The following is a 17,560-nucleotide window of genomic DNA, read 5'->3' as shown; positions in this document are numbered from 1 at the left end:
AACCAATTTAATACATAGACACAATTCATAAATCATTAGTTTAACTAACAGGCTATAGACACCACACATACATATAACATGTTCATCAATTGTTACGTAAATGATATGCATATAGTTTTGTTTTGCTGAAATACGATAGCTCGTTTAGCTCGCGGGTTGGTTTGTTAACAAATAAAATCGAGCTGACCCGTTAATGAACCGAGCTAGGATGTCATCTTAACTCGTGAAAAAATTCAAACGAGTCGGGTTAACCACGAATCGAGCGAGCTGACAAGCCACGATCATTTCGTCTAGCCCTATCCTCGACATCCAGCTGTAGGTTGATAACTTGGATACAGATCCAGAGGGGGATGGATTCTTCGATTTCAAGTTTTGAGATTCTACCTACGTTGAAGATTGAGAGAGAGAGAGAAAATCCATAAGAACCTACTTATCTATATTCTTCAGAAGAAATAAAAACTGTTTCAGGGCGACCTTGTTGCGTGGAAATATGGGTGTGAGGTGGAGACTTGCGACCCAATTGCAAGAGAGAAGGGGGGCACCCACCGGTCGTGTGAGAGATGAAATCGAAGGATATCGAGCTGAACTGTGGAGTTGTGTAAATTAGTGAGATGGATCGACGATGGATGGCCACACGCCACACTGCAAGTCTGGAACTGGAAGCAAACGATCGGGTTTCTTGCTGCGCCGCTGAATGATAACAGCCCAGACCAGAGCCCATATAAACACTTGCTAGGTACGCACACAGCAGGGGTGCTGATACAAAGAGATACTCACTGACAGAGTGGTAAAGCGTACGTACTGAGCATGTATGTATATATGTATATACAGGCAGACTGTAACGAAGAAAGATCCCGGTCCCGGCTATGGGGCTAGACGGCTAGTCCGTGGTGATGTGCACCCCGATTGCGATGAGGAAGACGGCGGCGAGGGCGAAGAAGATGATGGCGTGGACGAAGATGGAGGCGCCGCTGGTCTGGAAGTTGCCGAACTCCACGAAGCGCCCGCCCTTGGCCGGCAGCTGCAGCAGCAGGCCCGGCGACAGCAGCACGAACAGCACCACCGCCACCACCACGGGGCCCCAGTCGGCCATCTCGATCGCCGGCGCGCGCGCGGTGCCTGTGAAAACCCAACCAAAACCAAAACGAAACCAAACCAAACCAGCTGGGAGGGCAGTGCAAGTGCAACGCTACATGTCTATACTCCTGCTTGCTGCCACGGACATGCATGAACTTGTGTGGGCACGCTAGTAGCTTTCTGGGCCAGCGGGTGCGTGCGTGCCAGTGACATGCCACCACAATCATGCTGCACGACCTTTCTGCGCGGCGCGGGCCGGGAGAAGTTGGGACGTTGCCATCTCATCCCGCCTCACGTCCTCGTCCCATCTTGTCCGTGCACCTACCCACTCGCTCCACCACCAGTCCACCACCACCTGCCCGCTCCGCCCCGTCATTCACCAGCGCGCGCTTTGGGTCGTGTCGTGACGTGACTGGACGGCGACTTTGCGAGACGTTTTGTGTTGTGTCGTAAACATCCGTTTTCCATCTCTTGCGCACTGACGACGGCCGGCACATCTGCTCCACTAGACACCGTGCTCCGATGTCATGTCACTAGAACAGAGCGCCAGGGTAGTACATCAATCACATCGGCTCAGGTTTTGGAGTCTGCTGGAATCACAACAAGAAATCATAAATGTCTGTCAATCCTTGGAGATATTGGCTAGGTAGATTTTTATAAGCCACTGACAATCAAATGCTAGCACTGAGGTTGCTTAAAATTGTTCTATGATTCTAAACAGATTTTTTTCTATAGCAGTTTATGGAGTTGTAATAAGGCTGTATAAATGTGCATGTTCAGATTTTAGAGACCGAGACGATATAACTTTACAAGTTTAATGACCTAGATGTGCATAGGAAAAAGAAGAATGGAATAATCCTTAAATTAGACTTTGAAAAAGCATATGACAAGGTTAAATGGCCTTTTATGCAACAAGTTCTAAGGTTGAAAGGTTTTTCTTCTACCTGGTGCTCCTGCATACAACAAGTGGTAACCAAGGGGAGTGTAGCGGTAAATGTTAACGATGACATCAGTCACTACTTTCAATCAAAAAAAGGGGTTAGACAAGGAGATCTTTTGTCACCTATACTTTTTAACATTGTTGTAGATATGTTGGCCGTGTTAATCACTCGTGCTAAAGATTTAGGACAATTTAGAGGAGTTGTTCCTCATCTGGTTGATGGAGGATTATCTATTCTCCAGTATGCTGACGACACAATCATTTTTATGGAAAATGACATTGAAGAGGCAAAGAACATGAAGCTAGTGTTGAATGCATTTGAGCAACTTTCTGGCTTAAAAATTAATTTCCATAAAACTGAACTTTTTTGCTATGGTGAAGCTCAAGAATCAGAGAGGGAATATTCTCAGATCTTTGGATGTGACATGGGAATATTCCCCTTCCGATATTTAGGCATTCCGATGCTCCATAGAAAATTAAAAAATACGGACTGGAAAGAGGTAGAAGAAAGATTTCAGAGAAAACTAAGTGCGTGGAAAGGTAAAAATGCTTTCGATTGGAGGAAGGCTCGTGCTGATAAACTCCATCTTGAGCAGTCTTTCAATCTTCATGTTGTCTTTTTTTGAGGTCCCACGTACGGTTCTCAAGAAGCTAGACTATTATAGATCTAGATTCTTCTGGGAAGGCGAAGGTCACAAAAAGAAATATAGACTGACCAAATGGAGTATTATTTGTACACCAAAAGAATATAAGATAAAAGACAACACTATAATCAACTTGAAAGAGAGTTTGATTCAAGCTCATATTTGTTTAATAGTCTCTTAAGTATAAGATAACATACTATCAAGAGAGATAAAAAAAAATATTACTTACAGTTCTTGGTCCCAAAATATGCTCAAAAGGTTTCTCTCGTGTCTTGTCAACTCCTAACACTTCAAAAACTACTCCAGTATGATTCCCTAGAAATCCTCTATTTGGAGAAAGTTTCCTTGTTACTTTTTTTTCAAATGTTTCTTCTTCGCCTAAAAATTATCCCTCCCCTTCGAAAGTTGAAAGGGAATTAGGCTTACACCTATTTCCTAATTGATTTTGGTGGTTGAATTGCCCAACACAAATAATTGGACTAACTAGTTTTGCTCTAGTCTATAAGTTATACATGTGCCAAAGGTTCACACTTAGCCAATAAAAAGACCAAGAATTGGGTTCAACAAAGAGAGCAAGGGATAACCGAAGGCAGCCCTGGTCTGGTGCACCGGACTGTCCGGTGCACCAGGGGACTTCACGCTGAACTCCTCACCTTCGGGAAAATCCAGAGGCGCTCCGCTATAATTCACCGGACTGTCTGGTGTACACCGGACAATGTCCGGTGCCTCAGAGGAGAGCGACTCTGGAACTCGCCAGCTTCGGGAATTCGCTCCGCTATAATTCACCGGACATGTCCGGTGTACACCAGACTGTCCGGTGAGCCAGCAGAGCAATGACTACTTCGCGCCAACGGTCACCTGCAGAGTCATTTAATGCGCGCCAGAGCGCGCAGAAGTCAGGCATGCGCGGAGTGGCGCTCCGGACACTCTACAGTACATGTCCGGTGTGCCACCGGACATCCAGGCGGGCCCAGCTGTCAGAGCTCCAACGGTCGGAACCCAACGGCCTGGTGACGTGGCTGGCGTACCGGACACTGTCCGGTGTGCACCGGACTGTCCGGTGCACCATGCGACAGACAGCCTCCACCAAACGGCTAGTTTGGTGGTTGGGGTTATAAATACCCCCAACCACCCCACATTCAAGACATCCAAGTTTTTCAACCTTCCAACCACTTACAAGAGCTAGGCATTCAATACAAGACACACCCAAGTGATCAAATCCTCTCCCAATTCCACAAAAGCTTTAGTGATAAGTGAGAGTGATTTGTTGTGTTCCTTTGAGCTCTTGCGCTTGGATCGCTTTCTTCTTTCTCATTCTTTCTTGTGATCAATACTCAATTGTAACCAAGGCAAGAGACACCAATTGTGTGGTGGTCCTTGCGGGGAAGTTTTGTTCCCGGTTGATTTGAGAAGAGAAAGCTCACTCGGTCCGAGGGACCGTTTGAGAGAGGGAAGGGGTTGAAAAAGACCCGGCCTTTGTGGCCTCCTCAACGGGGAGTAGGTTTGCGAGAACCGAACCTCGGTAAAACAAATCTGCGTGTCACGCTCTTTACTCGCTTGCGATTTGTTTTGCACCCTCTCTCGCGGACTCGATTATATTTCTAACGCTAACCCGGCTTGTAGTTGTGATTAACTTTGTAAATTTCAGTTTCGCCCTATTCACCCTCCCTCTAGGCGACTTTCAATTGGTATCAGAGCCCGGTGCTTCATTAGAGCCTAACCGCTCGAAGTGATGTCGGGAGAGCACGCCAAGAAGGAGATGGAGACCGGCGACAAGCCCACTACAAGCCACGGGAAGGCTTCATCGGAAGAGTCCCGCAAAAAGGGAAAAGGGAAGGAGAAGAAAGCCTCCTCCCACAAGTCGCATCAGAGTGGCGACAAGAAGAAGAAGACGAGGAAGGTGGTCTACTACGAGACCGACACTTCATCACCTTCGACCTCCGGCTCCGACGCGCCCTCCGTAACTTCTAAGCGCCATGAGCGCAAGAAGTTTAGTAAGATCCCCTTACACTATCCTCGTACTTCTAGACATACTCCATTACTTTCCGTTCCATTAGGCAAACCGCCAACCTTTGACAGTGAAGATTATGCTAGGTGGAGTGATTTAATGAAATATCACCTAACCTCACTCCACAAAAGTATATGGAATGTTGTTGAGTTTGGAGCACATGTACCATCCGTAGGAGATGAGGATTATGATGAGGACGAGGTGGCCCAAATCGAGCACTTCAACTTCCAAGCCACAACCATACTCCTCGCCTCTCTAAGTAGGGAGGAGTACAACAAGGTGCAAGGATTAAAGAGCGCCAAGGAAGTTTGGGACGTGCTCAAGACCGCGCACGAGGGTGATGAACTAACCAAGATCACCAAGCGAGAAACGATCGAGGGGGAGCTCGGTCGCTTCCGTCTTCGCCAAGGGGAGGAGCCACAAGACATGTACAACCGGCTCAAAACCTTGGTGAACCAAGTGCGCAACCTCGGGAGCAAAAAGTGGGATGACCACGAGGTGGTTAAGGTTATTTTAAGATCACTTATTTTCCTTAACCCTACTCAAGTCCAATTAATTCGTGGCAATCCTAGATACACACTAATGACTCCCGAGGAAGTAATCGGGAATTTTGTGAGCTTTGAGTTTATGATCAAGGGCTTACGGAAGATCAACGAGCTTGACGGTCCCTCCACGTCCGAAGCTCAACCGGTCGCATTTAAGGCGATGGAGGAGAAGAAGGAGGAGTCTACACCGAGTAGACAACCAATCGACGCCTCAAAGCTCGATAACGAGGAAATGGTGCTCGTCATCAAGAGCTTCCGCCAAATCCTCAAACAAAGGAGGGGGAAGGACTACAAACCCCGCTCCAAGAAAGTGTGCTACAAATGTGGTAAGCTCGGTCATTTTATTGCAAAATGTCCTATATCTAGTGACAGTGACAGGGGCAACGACAAGAAGGGGAGAAGAAAGGAGAAGAAGAGGTACTACAAGAAGAAGGGCGGCGATGCCCATGTTTGTCGCGAGTGGGACTCCGACGAAAGCTCTAGCGACTCCTCCGACGATGAGGACGCCGCCAACATCGCCATCACCAAGGGACTCCTCTTCCCCAACATTGGCCACAAGTGCCTCATGGCAAAGGACGGCAAAAAGAAGAAGGTTAAATCTAAATCCTCCACTAGATATGAGTCTTCTAGCGATGATAATGCTAGTGATGAGGAAGACAATTTATGTACACTTTTTGCCAACCTAAACATGCAACAAAAGGAAAAGTTAAATAGATTGATTAGTGCTATCCATGAAAAGGATGATCTCTTGGATTCCCAAGAGGACTTCCTTATTAAGGAAAACAAGAAGCATGTTAAAATTAAAAATGCTTATGCTCTAGAAGTTGAAAAGTGCGAAAAATTATCTAGTGAGCTAAGCACTTGCCATGAGACCATAGACAACCTTAGAAATAAGAATGCTAATTTATTAGCTAAGGTTGATTCAAATGTTTGTAATGTTTCAATTCCCAATCCTAGAAATGATAATGATGATTTGCTTGCTAAGATTGAAGAATTGAACATTTCTCTTGCTAGCCTTAGAGATGAAAATGAAAAATTGCTTGCTAAGGCTAAAGATTTTGATGTTTGCAATGCGACCATTTCCGACCTTAGAAGTAAAAATGATATATTGCATGCTAAGGTTGTAGAATTAAAATCTTGCAAACCATCTACATCTACCATTGAACATACTTCTATTTGTACTAGATGTAGAGATGTTGATATCAATGCTATACATGATCACATGGCTTTAATTAAACAACAAAATGATCATATAGCTAAACTAGATGCTAAAATTGCCGAGCATGAACTTGAAAATAAAAAATTTAAATTTGCTCGTAGTATGCTTTATAGTGGGAGACGCCCTGGCATCAAGGATGGCATTGGCTTCCAAAAGGGGGACAATGTCAAACTTAATGCCCCTCCTAAGAAATTGTCTAATTTTGTTAAGGGCAAGGCTCCCATGCCTCAGGATAACGAGGGTTACATTTTGTACCCTGTCGGTTATCCTGAGAACAAAATTAGGAGAATTCATTCTAGGAAGTCTCACTCTGGCCCTAACCATGCATTTATGTATAAGGGTGAGACATCTAGTTCTAGGCAACCAACCCGTGCTAAGTTGCCTAAGAAGAAAACTTCTAGTGCATCAAATGATCATGACATTTCATTTAAAACTTTTGATGCATCATATGTGTTAACTAACAAATCCGGCAAGGTAGTTGCCAAGTGATAGTCGCCTAGAGGGGGGGTGAATAGGGCGAAACTGAAATTTACAAATATAAACACAACTACAAGTCGGGTTAGCGTTAGAAATAAAAACGAGTCCGCGAGAGAGGGTGCAAAACAAATCGCAAGCAAATAAAGAGTGTGACACGCGGATTTGTTTTACCGAGGTTCGGTTATCGCAAACCTACTCCCCGTTGAGGAGGCCACAAAGGCCGGGTCTCTTTCAACCCTTCCCTCTCTCAAACGGTCCCTCGGACCGAGTGAGCTTCTCTTCTCAAATCACTTGGGAATCAAACTTCCCGCAAGGACCACCACACAATTGGTGTCTCTTGCCTCAAATACAAGTGAGTGTTTGATCACAAGAAAGAATGCCAAAGAAAAGAAGCGATCCAAGCGCAAGAGCTCAAATGAACACTACAAATCACTCTCTCTAGTCACTAAGTCTTTGTGTGGAGTTGGGAGAGGATTTGATCTCTTTTGGTGTGCTTTGCAATGAATGCTAGCTCTTGTATAGTGGTTGGAAGCTGGAAAACTTGGATGCAATGAATGGTGGGGTGGTTGGGGTATTTATAGCCCCAACCACCAAACATGACCGTTGGTGGAAGCTGACTGTCGTATGGTGCACCGGACAGTCCGGTGTACACCGGACATGTCCGGTGCGCCAGCCACGTCACCAAAGCCGTTGGATTCCGACCGTTGGAGTTCTGACTTCTGGGCCCGCCTTGATGTCCGGTGGCGCACCAGACATGTACTGTAGAGTGTCCGGTGCGCCAGTATGGGCGTGCCTGACGCCTGCGCGCTCTGGCGTGCATTAATTGCTGTTGCAGGCGACCGTTGGCGCGAAGTAGTCGTTGCCCCGTAGTTGCACCGGACAGTCCGGTGTGCACCGGACATGTCCGGTGAATTATAGCGGAGCAACCGCTGCAAATTCCCGAGGCTGCCAAGTTCCGAAGCCACGTCCTCTTGGAGCACCGGACAGTCCGGTGAATTATAGCGCGCCGGCTCCAGGAAAATCCCGAGGCTGAGAAGTTCTGCGCGAAGTCCCCTGGTGCACCGGACACTGTCCGGTGCGCCACCGGACAGTCCGGTGCGCCACCGGACAGTCCGGTGCGCCAGACCAGGGAGCCTTTCGGGATACCTTTAGCTCTCTATTTTGAACCCAACTTTGGTCTTTTTAATTGGCTTGTTGTGAACCTTTGATACCTGTGTAACTTATACACTAGAGCAAACTAGTTAGTCCAATTATTTGTGTTGGGCAATTCAACCACCAAAATTATTTAGGAACTAGGTGTAAGCCTAATTCCCTTTCAATCTCCCCCTTTTTGGTGATTGATGCCAACACAAACCAAAGCAAATATAGAAGTGTATAATTGAACTAGTTTGCATAATGTAAATGCAAAGGTTGCTTGGAATTGAGCCAATATAAATACTTACAAGTTATGCATGGATCGTTTCTTTATTTTTAACATTTTGGACCATGCTTGCACCACATGTTTTGTTTTTGCAAACTTTTTGTAAATTCTTTTTCAAAGTTCTTTTGCAAGAGGTCAAAGGTAAATGAATAAGATTTTGCAAAGCATTTTTCAAGATTTGAAATTTTCTCCCTCTGTTTCAAATGCTTTTCCTTTGACTAAACAAAACTCCCCCTAAATGAGATCCTCCTCTTAGTGTTCAAGAGGGTTTTGATATATCATTTTTGAAATACTACTTTCTCCCTCTTTTGAACACACTAAGATACCAATTGATAATACTCTTTGAAAACTAAGTTTTTGAAATTGGTGGTGGTGCGGTCCTTTTGCTTTGGGCTCATACTTTCTCCCCCTTTGGCATGAATCGCCAAAAACGGAATCATTAGAGCCCTCGAAGTCCTTTCTTCCCCTTTGGTCATAAATAAATGAGTTAAGATTATACCAAAGACGAAGTCCTTTTGCTTTCTCCCCCAAAGATGGAGAGTGACACGGAGTGACGGCGAAGGATGAGTTACGGAGTGGAAGTCTTTGTCTTCGCCGAAGACTCCAATTCCCTTTCAATACACCTATGACTTGGTTTGAAATAGACTTGAAAAGCACATTAGTCATAGCATATGAAAGAGACATGATCAAAGGTATACAAATGAGCTATGTGAGCAAGTCAGCAAAAGAAATTGCGCGAATCAAGAATATTGAGCTCATGCCTAAGTTTGTTAAAAGTTTGTTCATCAAGAGGCTTGGTAAAGATATCGGCTAATTGATCTTTAGTATTAATGTAGGAAATCTCGATATCTCCCTTTTGTTGGTGATCCCTAAGAAAATGATACCGAATGGCTATGTGTTTAGTGCGGCTATGTTCAACGGGATTATCCGCCATCTTGATTGCACTCTCATTATCACATAGCAAAGGGACTTTGGTTAATTTGTAACCATAGTCCCGCAGGGTTTGCCTCATCCAAAGCAATTGCGCGCAACAATGGCCTGCGGCAATGTACTCGGCTTCGGCGGTGGAAAGAGCGACCGAATTTTGCTTCTTTGAAGCCCAAGACACCAAGGATCTTCCCAAGAACTGGCAAGTCCCTGATGTGCTCTTCCTATTGATTTTGCACCCCGCCCAATCGGCATCCGAATAACCAATCAAATCAAATGTGGATCCCCTAGGATACCAAAGCCCAAACTTAGGAGTGTAAGCCAAATATCACAAGATTCGTTTTACGGCCGTAAGGTGGGCTTCCTTAGGGTCGGCTTGGAATCTTGCACACATGCATACGGAAAGCATAATGTCCGGTCGAGATGCACATAAATATAGCAAAGAACCTATCATCGACCGATATACCTTTTGATCCACGGACTTACCTCCCGTGTCGAGGTCGAGATGCCCATTGGTTCCCATGGGTGTCTTGATGGGCTTGGCATCCTTCATCCCAAACTTGTTGAGAATGTCTTGAGTGTATTTTGTTTGGCTAATGAAGGTGCCCTCTTGGAGTTTCTTCACTTGAAATCCCAAGAAGTACTTCAACTCTCCCATCATAGACATCTCGAACTTTTGTGTCATGATCCTACTAAATTCTTTACATGTAGACTCGTTAGTAGACCCAAATATGATATCATCAACATAAATTTGGCATACAAACAAGTCTTTTTCAATAGTTTTAGTGAATAGAGTAGGATCGGCCTTTCCAACTTTGAATTCATTAGTGATGAGAAAATCCCTAAGGCATTCATACCATGCTCTTGGGGCTTGCTTGAGCCCATAAAGCGCCTTAGAAAGTTTGTAAACATGGTTAGGGTACTCACTATCTTCAAAGCCGGGAGGTTGCTCAACATAGACCTCTTCCTTGATTGGTCCATTGAGAAAGGCACTTTTCACGTCCATTTGATAAAGCTTAAAGCCATGGTAAGTAGCATAGGCCAATAATATACGAATTGACTCAAGCCTAGCTACGGGTGCATAGGTTTCACCGAAATCCAAACCTTCGACTTGGGAGTATCCCTTGGCCACAAGTCGAGCTTTGTTCCTTGTCACCACTCCATGCTCATCTTGCTTGTTGCGGAAGACCCATTTGGTTCCTACAACATTTTGATTAGGACGTGGAACTAAATGCCATACCTCATTCCTAGTGAAGTTGTTGAGCTCCTCTTGCATCGCCACCATCCAATCCGAATCTTGGAGTGCTTCCTCTACCGTGTGTGGCTCAATAGAGGAAACAAAAGAGTAATGCTCACAAAAATGTGCAACACAAGATCTAGTAGTTACCCCCTTATGAATGTCGCTGAGGATGGTGTCGACGGGGTGATCTCGTTGGATTGCTTGGTGGACTCTTGGGTGTGGCGGCCTTTGTTCTTCATCCTCCTTGTCTTGGTCATTTGCATCTCCCCCTTGATTATTGCCGTCATCTTGAGGTGGCTCATTTGCTTGATCATCTATTTCATCAACTTGAGCTTCAAACTCTTTTTGAGTCGGTGGAGATGCTTGCGTGGAGGAGGATGGTTGATCTTGTGCATTTGGAGGCTCTTCGGATTCCTTAGGACACACATCCCCAATGGACATGTTCCTTGGCGCGATGCATGGAGCCTCTTCATTACCTATCTCATCAAGATCAACTTGCTCTACTTGAGAGCCGTTAGTCTCATCAAACACAACGTCACAAGAAACTTCAACTTGTCTAGAGGACTTGTTAAAGACTCTATATGCCCTTGTGTTTGAATCATATCCTAGTAAAAAGCCTTCTACAGTCTTAGGAGCAAATTTAGATTTTCTACCTCTTTTAACAAGAATAAAGCATTTGCTACCAAAGACTCTAAAATATGAAATGTTGGGCTTTTTACCGGTTAGGAGTTCATATGATGTCTTCTTGAGGATTCGGTGAAGATATAACCGGTTGATGGCGTAGCAAGCGGTGTTGACCGCCTCGGCCCAAAACTGATCCGAAGTCTTGTACTCATCAAGCATGGTTCTTGCCATGTCCAATAGAGTTCTATTCTTCCTTTCCACTACACCATTTTGTTGCGGGGTGTAGGGGGGAGATAACTCAAGCTTGATGCCCTCCTCCTCAAGGAAGCCTTCAATTTGAGAGTTCTTGAATTCCGTCCCGTTGTCGCTTCTAATTTTCTTGATCCTTAAGCTGAACTCGTTTTGAGCCCGTCTCAAGAATCCCTTTAAGGTCTCTTGGGTTTGAGATTTTTCCTGCAAAAAGAATACCCAAGTGAAGCAAGAATAATCATCCACTATTACAAGACAATACTTACTCCCGCCGATGCTTATGTAAGCAATCGGGCCGAATAGATCCATGTGGAGTAGCTCAAGCGGCCTGTCGGTCGTCATGATGTTCTTGTGTGGATGATGGGCTCCAACTTGCTTTCCTGCCTGGCATGCGCTACAAACCCTGTCTTTCTCAAAATGAACATTGGTTAATCCTAAAATGTGCTCTCCCTTTAGAAGCTTATGAAGATTCTTCATCCCAACATGTGCTAGTCGGCGATGCCAGAGCCAACCCATGTTAGTCTTAGCAATTAAGCATGTGTCGAGTTCAGCTCTATCAAAATCTACCAAGTATAGCTGACCCTCTAGCACACCCTTAAATGCTATTGAATCATCACTTCTTCTAAAGACAGTGACACCTACATCAGTAAAGAGACAGTTGTAGCCCATTTTGCATAATTGAGATACAGAAAGCAAATTGTAATCTAATGAATCTACAAGAAAAACATTGGAAATAGAATGGTCAGGAGATATAGCTATTTTACCAAGACCTTTGACCAAACCTTGATTTCCATCCCCGAATGTGATCGCTCGTTGGGGATCTTGGTTTTTCTCGTAGGAGGAGAACATTCTCTTCTCCCCAGTCATGTGGTTTGTGCACCCGCTATCGATGATCCAACTTGAGCCCCCGGATGCATAAACCTACAAAACAAATTTAGTTCTTGATTTTAGGTACCCAAACGGTTTTGGGTCCTTTGGCATTAGAAACAAGAACTTTGGGAACCCAAACACAAGTTTTGGAGCTCTTGTGTTTGCCCCCAACATACTTGGCAACGACCTTGCCAGATTTGTTAGTCAAAACATATGATGCATCAAAAGTTTTAAAAGAAAAGCTATGTTCATTTGATGTACTAGGAGTTTTCTTCTTAGGCAACTTGGCACGGGTTGGTTGCCTAGAGCTAGATGTCTCACCCTTATACATAAATGCATGATTAGGGCCAGAGTGAGACTTCCTAGAATGAGTTCTCCTAATTTTGCTCTCGGGATAACCGACAGGGTATAAAATGTAACCCTCGTTATCCTGAGGCATGAGAGCCTTGCCCTTAACAAAGTTTGACAATCTTTTAGGAGGGGCATTAAGTTTGACATTGTTTCCCCTTTGGAAGCCAATGCCATCCTTGATGCCAGGGCGTCTCCCATTATAAAGCATACTACGAGCAAATTTAAATTTTTCATTCTCTAAGTTATGCTCAGCAATTTTAGCATCTAATTTAGCTATATGATCATGAATAGCATTAATATAAACATTTCTACATCTAGCACAAATAGAAACATGCTCAACACTAGATGTAGAGGGTTTGCAAGATTTTAATTCTATAACCTTAGCATGTAATATATCGTTTTCACTCCTAAGGTTAGAAATAGTAACATTGCAAACATCAAAATCTTTAGCCTTAGCAAGCAATTTTTCATTTTCATTTTTAAGGCTAGCAAGAGAAATGTTCAATTCTTCAATCCTAGCAAGTAAATCATCATCATTATTTCTAGAATTGGTAATTGAAACATTACGAACATGAGAATCAACCTTAGCTAACAAATTAGCATTTTCATTTCTATTGTCTATTGTCTCATGACAAGTGCTTAGCTCACTAGATAATTTTTCACATTTCTCAATTTCTAGAGCATAAGCATTTTTAACCTTAACATGTTTCTTATTTTCCTTAATTAGGAAGTCCTCTTGAGAATCCAAAAGGTCATCCTTTTCATGAATAGCACTAATTAATTCATTTAATTTTTCCTTTTGTTCCATGTTAAGGTTGGCAAAAAGGGTACGCAAATTATCTTCCTCATCACTAGCATTATCATCACTAGAGGACTCATATCTAGTGGAGGATTTAGATTTAACCTTCTTCTTTTTGCCGTCCTTTGCCATGAGGCACTTGTGGCCGACATTGGGGAAGAGGAGTCCCTTGGTGACGGCGATGTTGGCGGCGTCCTCGTCGTCGGAGGAGTCGGTGGAGCTCTCGTCGGAGTCCCACTCGCGGCACACGTGGGCATCGCCGCCCCTCTTCTTGTGGTATCTCTTCTTTTCTCTCCTCTTGCCCTTCTTGTCGTTATCCTTGTCACTGTCACTTGATAATGGACATTTAGCAATAAAGTGACTGGGCTTACCACACTTGTAGCAAACCTTCTTGGAACGGGATTTGTAATCCTTCCCCTTCCGTTGCTTGAGGATTTGGCGAAAGCTTTTGATGATTAAAGTCATCTCCTCATTGTCGAGCTTTGAAGCGTCGATTGGTTGTCTACTTGGTGTAGACTCTTCCTTCTCCTCCGTCACCTTGAATGCCACCGGTTGTGCTTCGGATGTGGAGGGATCATCAAGCTCGTTGATCTTCTTTGAGCCCTTGATCATACATTCAAAGCTCACAAAATTCCCGATTACTTCCTCGGGGGTCATTAGTGTATACCTTGGGTTGCCATGAATTAATTGAACTTGAGTAGGGTTAAGGAAAATAAGAGATCTTAGAATAACCTTAACCACCTCGTGGTCATCCCACTTTTTGCTCTCGAGGTTGCGCACTTGGTTCACCAAGGTTTTGAGCCGGTTGTACATATCTTGTGGCTCCTCCCCTTGGCGAAGACGGAAGCGACCGAGCTCCCCCTTGATCGTTTCCCGCTTGGTGATCTTGGTGAGTTCATCACCCTCGTGCGCGGTCTTGAGTAGATCCCAAATCTCCTTTGCATTCTTCAACCCTTGCACCTTGTTATATTCCTCTCTACTTAGAGAGGCGAGGAGTATGGTTGTGGCTTGTGAGTTGAAGTGCTCGATTTGGGCTACTTCATCCTCATCATAGTTTTCATCCCCTACGGATGGTACCTGTGCACCAAATTCAACAACATCCCATATACTTTTATGGAGTGAGGTTAGATGAAATCGCATTAAATCACTCCACCTAGCATAATCTTCACCATCAAATGTTGGTGGCTTGACTAATGGGACAGAAAGCAAAGGTGTATGTTTAGAAATGCGAGGGTAGTGTAGGGGAATCTTACTATACTTCTTACGCTCTTGACGCTTAGAAGTGACGGATGCCGCGTCGGAGCCGGAGGTGGATGCCGATGAAGAATCGGTCTCGTAGTAGACCACCTTCCTCATCCTCTTTTTCTTGTCCCCACTCCGATGCGGCTTGTGGGAAGAAGATTTCTCCTTCTTCTCTTTGTGGTGTGAAGAAGATTTCTTCTCCTTCCCTTTGGAGGAGTCCTTCTTCTTCTCCTTCCTCTTGATGCGGGACTCTTCCGATGAAGTGCTCCCGTGGCTTGTAGTGGGCTTTTCGCCGGTCTCCATCTCCTTCTTGGCGTGATTTCCCGACATCACTTCGAGCGGTTAGGCTCTAATGAAGCACCGGGCTCCGATACCAATTGATAGTCGCCTAGAGGGGGGTGAATAGGGCGAAACTGAAATTTACAAATATAAACACAACTACAAGCCGGGTTAGCATTAGAAATAAAAACGAGTCCGCGAGAGAGGGTGCAAAACAAATCGCAAGCAAATAAAGAGTGTGACACGCGGATTTGTTTTACCGAGGTTCGGTTCTCGCAAACCTACTCCCCGTTGAGGAGGCCACAAAGGCCGGGTCTCTTTCAACCCTTCCCTCTCTCAAATGGTCCCTCGGACCGAGTGAGCTTTTCTTCTCAAATCACTTGGGAATCAAACTTCCCGCAAGGACCACCACACAATTGGTGTCTCTTGCCTCAATTACAAGTGAGTGTTTGATCACAAGAAAGAATGCCAAAGAAAAGAAGCGATCCAAGCGCAAGAGCTCAAATGAACACTACAAATCACTCTCTCTAGTCACTAAGTCTTTGTGTGGAGTTGGGAGAGGATTTGATCTCTTTTGGTGTGCTTTGCAATGAATGCTAGCTCTTGTATAGTGGTTGGAAGCTGGAAAACTTGGATGCAATGAATGGTGGGGTGGTTGGGGTATTTATAGCCCCAACCACCAAACATGACCGTTGGTGGAAGCTGACTGTCGTATGGTGCACCGGACAGTCCGGTGTACACCGGACATGTCCGGTGCGCCAGCCACGTCACCAAAGCCGTTGGATTCCGACCGTTGGAGTTCTGACTTCTGGGCCCGCCTTGATGTCCGGTGGCGCACCGGACATGTACTATAGAGTGTCCGGTGCGCCAGTATGGGCGTGCCTGACGCCTGCGCGCTCTGGCGCGCATTAATTGCTGTTGCAGGCGACCGTTGGCGCGAAGTAGCCGTTGCCCCGTAGTTGCACCGGACAGTCCGGTGTGCACCGGACATGTCCGGTGAATTATAGCGGAGCAACCGCTGCAAATTCCCGAGGCTGCCAAGTTCCGAAGCCGCGTCCTCTTGGAGCACCGGACACTGTCCAGTGTACACCGGACAGTCCGGTGAATTATAGCGCGCCGGCTCCAGGAAAATCCCGAGGCTGAGAAGTTCTGCGCGAAGTCCCTTGGTGCACCGGACACTGTCTGGTGCGCCACCGGACAGTCCGGTGCGCCAGACCAGGGAGCCTTTCGGGATGCCTTTAGCTCTCTATTTTGAACCCAACTTTGGTCTTTTTAATTGGCTTGTTGTGAACCTTTGATACCTGTGTAACTTATACACTAGAGCAAACTAGTTAGTCCAATTATTTGTGTTGGGCAATTCAACCACCAAAATTATTTAGGAACTAGGTGTAAGCCTAATTCCCTTTCACCAAGTATATTGGGGGCAAGCACAAGGGGTCAAAGACTTGTGTTTGGGTACCCAAAGTTCTTGTATCTAATGCCAAAGGACCCAAAACCATTTGGGCACCTAAAGTCAAGAACTAAACTTATTTTGTAGGTTTATGCATCCGGGGGCTCAAGTTAGGTAATCGACAGCGGGTGCACAAACCACATGACAGGGGAGAAGAAGATGTTCTCCTCCTACGAGAAAAACCAAGATCCCCAATGAGCTATCACATTCGGGGATGGAAATCAAGGTTTGGTCAAAGGATTGGGTAAAATTGCTATATCACCTGACCATTCTATTTCCAATGTTTTTCTTGTAGATTCATTAGATTACAATTTGCTTTCTGTATCTCAATTATGCAAAATGGGCTACAACTGTCTTTTTACTGATGTAGGTGTCACTGTCTTTAGAAGAAGTGATGATTCAATAGCATTTAAGGGAGTGTTAGAGGGTCAGCTATACTTGGTAGATTTTGATAGAGCTGAACTCGACACTTGCTTAATTGCTAAGACTAACATGGGTTGGCTCTGGCACCGCCGACTAGCCCATGTTGGGATGAAGAATTTTCATAAGCTTCTAAAGGGAGAGCACATTTTAGGATTAACAAATGTTCATTTTGAGAAAGACAGGATTTGTAGCGCATGCCAAGCAGGGAAGCAAGTTGGTGCTCATCATCCACACAAGAACATCATGACGACTGACAGGCCACTAGAGCTCCTACACATAGATTTATTCGGCCTGATTGCTTACATAAGCATCGGCGGGAGTAAGTAATGTCTAGTTATTGTGGATGATTATTCTCGCTTCACTTGGGTGTTCTTTTTGCAGGAAAAATATCACACCCAAGGACCTTAAAGGGATTCTTGAGAAGGGCTCAAAACGAGTTCGGCTTAAGGATCAAGAAAATAAGAAGCGACAACGGGACGGAGTTCAAGAACTCTCAAATTGAAGGCTTCCTTGAGGAGGAGGGCATCAAGCATGAGTTCTCTTCTCCCTACACGCCACAACAAAATGGTGTAGTGGAGAGGAAGAATAGAACTCTATTGGACATGGCAAGAACCATGCTTGATGAGTACAAGACTTCGGATCGGTTTTGGGCCGAGGCGGTCAACACCGCTTGCTACGCCATCAACCGGTTGTATCTACACCGAATTCTCAAGAAGACATCATATGAACTCCTAACTGGTAAAAAGTCCAATATTTCATATTTTAGAGTCTTTGGT

General features: G+C 45.0%; 1 protein-coding gene across 1 annotated transcript; it reads right to left on the bottom strand.

Annotated features, from left to right (window-relative positions):
- Positions 1-651: 651 nt before the first annotated feature.
- LOC100276433 (uncharacterized) lies at positions 652-1,422 on the bottom strand. The gene has a single exon (XM_020550171.3). It carries the CDS (start codon positions 1,091-1,093, stop codon positions 881-883), a length of 213 nt encoding a protein of 70 aa, XP_020405760.1. The 5' UTR covers positions 1,094-1,422; the 3' UTR covers positions 652-880.
- Positions 1,423-17,560: the final 16,138 nt, after the last annotated feature.

Source organism: Zea mays, chromosome 3 (assembly GCF_902167145.1).
Source record: "Zea mays cultivar B73 chromosome 3, Zm-B73-REFERENCE-NAM-5.0, whole genome shotgun sequence".
Classification (NCBI taxonomy): Eukaryota; Viridiplantae; Streptophyta; class Magnoliopsida; order Poales; family Poaceae; genus Zea; species Zea mays.
This window is presented reverse-complemented; position numbering and strand designations above follow the sequence as displayed.